Below are 7,035 nucleotides of genomic sequence, written 5' to 3' on the forward strand. Positions count from 1 at the left end.
CTTTCTGAAATATATACAAATATATTTTTAACAAATACATCAATAGGTGCCATGGCTGGTGCTTCTCAGTGTTTAGAGGGTCAGCCGTGCACCACAGGGTTGTGGTTTCATTTCCTGGACAAGGGCATGCACCTGGGTTGGAGGTTCAATCCCCAGCCCAGGTCAGGATGTCCGTGGGAGGCAACCAACCTATGTGTCTCTCTCACATTGATGCTTCTCTCTCTCTCACTCTCCCTCTCTCCCTCCCTTCCACTCTCTCTAAAATTCAATGGCTGAGGGACCCCACTCGTGCACGAATCTGTGCACCAGGACTCTAGTAAAATAAAATAAAATAAAATGCACCAATAGGTCACAGATAATTCCAGTGGCCACAATCACAGGACCTGGGGGGTCTAAGTCACTGCCCCTGAGGGATGATGGGTGGTGTTAAGCAGCCCTGGACCTCTTCTCCATCACTGCATCCAGGACCCTCTGTTAGCATCTAAGAGGAAAACAGCAGATGGCCTCCCAGCCTGGTTCAGGCTGTGTCCTCCTCCTGCTCTTATCTACTTATCCTGGCCAGCGGGGACCATCTCCACTGACAGAGTCTCTAAGCCAGGACCACCCAGGGTTGTGTTTTGTTTTTTCACATCAAAGCAATTCAGTATATTTCCTGTCACTTGGTTGAAATAAGGGCATCAGTCAATCCATACGGAACGGCAGGGTTCATTTGAGAGGAGCACAGTAGAGGTAGTAATTTGGGATGGTTATGAAATAGAACAGATAGAAGAGTAAGATACAGAACCATTCATGACACTCAGAAGCTTGCACTGCTAATCTAGCCAACTTCTCCTTTGGCATTATTTTCTAGTAAAAAGTCATCACAATTAAAAAATAGTTCCAAAAAATAACAGTTCCAAAGATTCCCTGGACTAGTTATAGCAAGCTGTGACATAGTACCCTAGAGATTTACAGTTGGTTCGTTGTTTTAGAAGACACTAGAGGTCCAGTGCATGGATTCATGTATCGGTTGGGTCCTTCAGCCTGGCCTGCACCCTCTTGTAATCAGGACCCCTCAGGGGATGTCAGGCTGAAACCGGCAGTCAAATGCCACCTGCTGCTCCTGCTCATCCCAGCCCCAGGCTCGTGCCCAGTCAGTCCTGATTGGGAGAGGCTCGCGCTACCTCAGTGGTGCTCGCCAGCTGTGAGCCCATTGGTCAGCTGAATGGCACTCCCGCTGTGGGAGTGCACTGACCACCAGGGGGCAGCTCCTGCATTGAGTGTCTGCCCCCTGGTGGTCAGTGCACATCATAGCGACCAGTCGACCGGTCGTTCGGTTGCTTAGACTTTTATATATGTAGATTCTAGAGCTAGTTTTATATTTCAAGATGTAAAAACATTAGTGCTTGATTTCACAGGTGTCCATTTTTTAAACTAAAATATTGCTAATTTTAGAAACTATTTTTGAAATAGCAATAAAAAGAGTCTAAGACAAGCATATGTTGCATAATGTTAGACAATGTTTTCGGATTTTTCTTTTTATTATTACTATTTTTCTTTTATTTTATTGTTGAAAGTATTACAGATGTCTCCCCCCCCCCCACTTTACCTCCCTTCACCCAGCCCCGTTCCGCCCCCCCCAGGTCCTCACCACCCTACTGTTCATGTCCATGTGCTATGCATATAAATATATAAGTTCTTTTTTTAATGAAAAAGTAACTGAGTTTGAATCCAAATGATTTTGAAGTTTTCCTTTGAGTTTCATTGGCTCATAAAAGGTATCTTTTTGCTTCCAGATCCAAGTCCATATTATGTTCTCTCCCCTCCATTTATTTTCCTTCTACCCTTGTCTTTTCTCTTACTGTGATTACAATTCTTATTTGAGTCTCCATCATGTCATTCCATATTGGAGGGTTTATCTCTGATCCTTTACATATTGAGACCATTCATTCCACATTTGCAAAAATATTCTTCATTGGACACTGTTTCTATTACATTATCCCATTGGTCAATAACTTCAATCCTGTTGGGACCCATATTTTAGTGGTTCATTCACTTGTCTCTTCATTCAAGAGATTTTACTGAGCGTTAATCTTGTGCTAGGCACTGTTCTATGCATGGAGGATACAATAGGGAGTAAAACAAACAAAGAAAATCCTTGCTCTTATAAAGCTTATATCTACTAACTAGAATCCAGTGGACCCTTCATTCTCTATCAACTATCCTATATAATAAAAGGCTAATATGTAAATCGACCGAATGGTGAAACAACTGGTCACTATGATGCGCACTGACCACCAGGGGGCAGACGCTCAATACAGGAGCTGCCCCTGGTGGTCAATGTGCTCCCACAGGGGGAGGGCTGCTCAGCCAGAAGCCGGGCTCATGGCTGGCGAGCGCAGTGGCCGTGGCAGGAGCCTCTCCCGCCTCTGCATCAGTGCTAAGGATCCCTTGGGGGATGTCCACTGCTGGCATAGAATAGCGCCCTCCACCAGTGCACAAATGTCGTGCACTGGGCCTCTAGTGTCTAGTAAGACTCTGCTAACCTTCCCTTTTCCTGCTCTTTCCATATCTCCCAGTTCCTTCCTCACCAAGCAGCAGTCGAGTTACCCTCCAACACAGGTTCTCTGCGCCCAGTAGACTCTGCTTCCTTACCCCACTCCTGCTCTCCAACAATGTTCTCATTCTCCCACAGGGGTGTGTACCTTTGCTGGTCCACACACTTGGGATACCATTGCTCATCTCATTCTCCAAATTTTGGCTCAAATAGCACAATGAGTATTTTCCTCTCTGGCAGTTCCTTCCGAGGTCTTCCCTGTACTGTTCTCATTTACACTTGATGGCGAACCCCTTTAGGTATTCACGAGCTGTTTCATAGGGCTTCGCTTGCTGCCTCCAGCTGAACAGATAAACAAGCCCTGAATGGGCCAGCGAGACAGAGCAAAGTGAGTCCTGGGCCAGCAGCTGGGCGATCTGGTTTCTCTCCGGCTGTCACTGACCACCAGCATGTCGCCGTGAGCACTGGGAGCACGTCACAGCTGCGTCAGACTCCGTTATCTCCCTCCCCAAAAGGACGAGGTTTGACCAGTAACATGGGTGGTCTATCCAACCTCTCTTGCCATTCTTTAATTCTACTTTTCATTCTGCAATCGCGATTTTTTAATAGCAGCATTCTTTTTAAAATTAGATTTATTGGGGTGGCATTGGTTGATAAAATTATGTAGGTCTCAGGTGTACAATTCTGTAATACACCATTTGTATTTTGTATTGTGTGTTCACCACCCCCAGTCTCCTTCCATCGCCATGTATCCCCACTTTACTCTCTTTTACCTTCCCCCACCCCCATTTCCCTCTGATAATCACCATACTGTTGCCTGTGACTGAGTTGTTTTTCTGCTTCACACACTGACACAGTTCAAACTCGGTGCCAGTGCTGGGCCCGGGGCCACTCAGCAAATGTCCCAGGGTACCCCTAGTCTGCCTGCCACCACTTGGTGCTCGCACACCTTCCTGGGGTAAGGAGTATTTTCACGTTCTTGACCCACAATTTTTAATGCTGTTTTCCACAGCAACAGTGAAAAAAGTGCTAAGCTAAGTAACTTTATTAGGACTCCCAATATAAAATAAACTAACATATCCTGAGTGATTCTTGAAGAGAATTACTGAAGAAGCTTACCAGTTACCACAGAACCACCTATTGGCATGCCAGTCTGTTTAATCAGGCGCCCTTTTATGTAGATTACAACTACTTAGAAGTAAGTATGACAGGACTTACTTTATGAAAGCATAAGGTGATTCTGTCTGTAATGCCTCTACATTTTCCAAAATCTGCCCAGCTTACCCTGGAACTGAAATGCCTCTCACTTATTCCCCAAGAGAAAGATAAGAATATGAAGGTGGAAAGCAGCAGGAGAGGATGGAAACTTTCCTTGCCATCTTTGCCCCAATTTTCCAGGATTCTAAGACCTTGGATTAAAAAAGAAAAGCCACTGACTGGTGCTGCTTGAAGGCTAGAGTGTTGGCCTGCACACCCGAGGGTCGTAGATCCAATTCCTGGTCAAGGGCACGTACCAGGGTCTCAGGTTAATTCCTGCTCCCGGTTGGGGCACACGCAGGAGGCAACCAATCGATGTGTCCTCTTGCATCCATGTTTCTCTCGCGCGTCCTCCCCCTCTGTTTCACTCTCTCTCTAAAAAAAAAAATCAATGGAAAAAATCTCACTCCTTGGGTGAGGATTAAAAAAAAAAAAGCCATCTCAGTTCACGCCTAAACGCCTCTCTTACTCTGGCAACAAGTCGGGCAGTCTCCTGGACACGCTCCTGAGAGCTGTCCAAGCACTCAGCCATTTTTCAGAGACTGATGAGTTGTGTGCTCTGAGGCAAAATTCTAGGGCTACTTCCATGGTATCATGACACTTTTTTTATTCTCCTAGAGAACCTCCCAAAGCCAATCAAATCATTCCCAAATGAATGTGCCCAGAGCACTTTCCCATCTGGACCCCGTCCTGTTTACCATGCTCTTTTCTTAGTCCTGTCCCTCTTCTTTCTCATCATTTTCCCCAGACTGACCTTCTGTGTTGTACCCATCCACCAGCCAGATTCTTCCCTTCACATTCCACCTTCTTTCAGAATTCAAACTCCACAGTAAAGAATTGATTCCCCACTCACTTGAACCAGGAAGAGAACCCCAGAGGCAGGCACAGTGCTGGATGGAGGCGGCCGTGGGAGTGGATTAGCAGGATCAAGCAGCTCTCCAGGGCCGGCGAGAGTGGGCGAGAGCTCTGAGTGCTCCGGCAGGCTGAGTGCTAGCTCTGCGCCTGCTCCTACTCTCTGGGTCTTAGGACATAACCAAACATCACCGCCCCGCCCCAGGCCGGACCAGCGCCCTCCTCGTATTCTCCAAAAGTGGAGGCTTCCCTCTCCTGTGAGAATCCTGTGAGGTCACTGTCACCCCAACTTACAGAAGGGGAAACTTCATTAGGCTCAGGGAGGTTAAGCTCAAAGCACAGCGTTGATGCTAAAGCCAGGCTGACACCGAGTTTCAACTGTCCTTAAACCCCAGGGATGGATGCAGCCGCCCTGAATAGCCGGCTCCCGTGGGAAAGCACGACGGCCCTGGACCCAGTGCTCCTGGTCCACATCCAGCTCCAGCCTCTGTGTGACCTTGGGCGTGTCTGCAGCTTGTAGTCTCAACCTCCTCACCCAGCACAACTGGGAAGGAGCACAGGGGACAGAGGCCACGGGCAGCTGCCTCCCAACAGACACCGCTCACTATGTCCAGTGGAGGGCGCTCCACTCCATGAAGCAACAACACCCGGTGATGGAGCAATTAAATCCATGTCAGTGGCAGAAGCCAGACAGATGCACCAGGCTGACGGAAAGTATTCTTCTCGCACGCAGAGCAGCCTAGTTTCGCTGGGAAATGTGAGAGAGGACAATAAACGCTGAGAACGGACGCCTCACTGGCATCAGAGTCGGCCCAGCCTGAACATCAGAGCTGCTGGAAGATACACACAGTGGGGATGCCGGTGAACTGTACTGTTCTAATGGGTGTGAATGAGTAACAGAAAGCAAGTAGATGGGCTCTGAGCAAGTCCACGACAATAGAAAAAAAGGTTTCAAAGATTAATTCTCTGGTTTCTGAAAATCCTCCTAAACCACCTGAAATGGTCACTGCGATGAAGGAATTAGAATGAAATCTGGGAAACCATCCCACAGGGCATGGACGGGATCTTTCCGTGGGTGTTTTCTTTCCATTTTTCAAATATTTTCTTTCCTCTCCAGCAGAGTGTAAGACACGTTTAAACTGTGACTCCTAAACGTATGGCCCAGAGCAGGAAAGGAAGGAGAGGGGGCCGGAGGGGAGGGAACAGCCTGCAATACAGGAGGTGCTGGCACTGGAGGGTCAGAGCCGGTGAGCCTCCTGCCGCTGCCTTCAGAACCCGTTTGGATCGTTGCTTTTGGGGCCTCGGATTTACTACCATTTTAAGGCAAGAAACCAGAAAGGCCATTGATTGGGAAACCCTGGGGAGCATCACAGAATAATGCGTCCCAGGGAGTGGGGGAGGTCCTGAGGTCTCCACTGTGCGTACAATAAGCGCCAGGAAGTGGAGAGCTAAAGCATTCAAGGCGGAGAAGGAACAACATAGGAATGTTCACACAGCTCACCCCCAGGGGACTGGGCCGGAAGCAGGGGAAGGGAGCAGCACGCGGAAAGCATCTAGCGCGCCTTTCAGCCCAGCTTGCTGGGGCCTCTGCAGGGGTGGGTCTAACCTGGTGGGAAGGTGTGTGATTCTGCCGGGGCGGTTGGCGATGTGTGGAGGTGTCTTCGTTGCCACAACTCCCGGGTTGCTACTGGGTGGAGCCAGAGGGGCTGCCAGACAGCCTGCGACCCAAAGGGCAGCCCACCAGGAAGGAACAATGGGCCGGATGCCAGCAGCCGAGGGGAGGGGCTCGGTCCCCGTGGGAGTCCTGGGCTCCTGGCTCTTAGACGCACTGGTCTGGTCCCTTCCACCCCACAGTGAAAATCTGCCCCAGAGCAGCCCAGGGAAGCCGGCCTTCAGCGGGGGCCACAGGAAACATTCCAAAGCTATGACTTCCTGTGGTCTTGAGATGAAGGTCATCCCATCAGCCTGCACTCCTCCTTGGTGAGTAGGCAAGGACAGGTTTCCACACAGCAGCAGAGGGAAAATGGCAAACCCCGATGCATGTATCCCTCAGCAGGGGACATTCAAAGAAAATAAGAACCAAGAAGTAATAAAACAAAACCTAAGCGGAAAAGAACATTTGTCGTCACTCGCCACACCATCTCAAGCCCATAAGCAAAGTTTAAAACTGGAATAACTTGCCGAAACCAGGCCACGGCACAAAGAGAGACCCATGACAACGCGGTGCCACCTGAGCAGGAAACGGGAGGCGGGCACCCAGCGTGAGGTGCAGGCCCTGGGGAGGGGCGCTGACCTGGGGCTGTACTGGGACCAAACGCTAAGAAGCACTGCCCGGGCTGTCTGCAAGGCTCAGCGCAAGCAGCCCTCCCCCCCACGGGCCTCCCCCCATG

At 49.4% G+C, this 7,035-nt stretch overlaps 1 protein-coding gene across 12 annotated transcripts in view; it reads right to left on the reverse strand.

Annotated features, from left to right (window-relative positions):
• SPECC1 (sperm antigen with calponin homology and coiled-coil domains 1) overlaps positions 1 to 7,035 on the reverse strand; it is a 273,056-nt gene that overhangs the window by 188,626 nt on the left and 77,395 nt on the right. For 3 of the 12 annotated variants that reach the window (XM_006779289.2, XM_015558367.1, XM_015558368.1), the window contains exon 1: positions 5,251 to 5,389. The exons of 3 other annotated variants lie outside the window; for them this stretch is intronic. In XM_006779289.2, the coding sequence (XP_006779352.2) occupies positions 5,251 to 5,317 (67 nt within the window). In that variant the 5' untranslated portion in view covers positions 5,318 to 5,389. Of the gene's footprint in view, positions 1 to 5,250; positions 5,391 to 7,035 lie in introns of those variants that run through there. 6 more of the 12 variants (XR_001512445.1, XM_006779291.2, XM_015558361.1 and 3 more) reach the window with 3 other exon arrangements.

Source organism: Myotis davidii, unplaced genomic scaffold, assembly GCF_000327345.1.
Source record: "Myotis davidii unplaced genomic scaffold, ASM32734v1 scaffold129, whole genome shotgun sequence".
Taxonomy (NCBI): Eukaryota; Metazoa; Chordata; class Mammalia; order Chiroptera; family Vespertilionidae; genus Myotis; species Myotis davidii.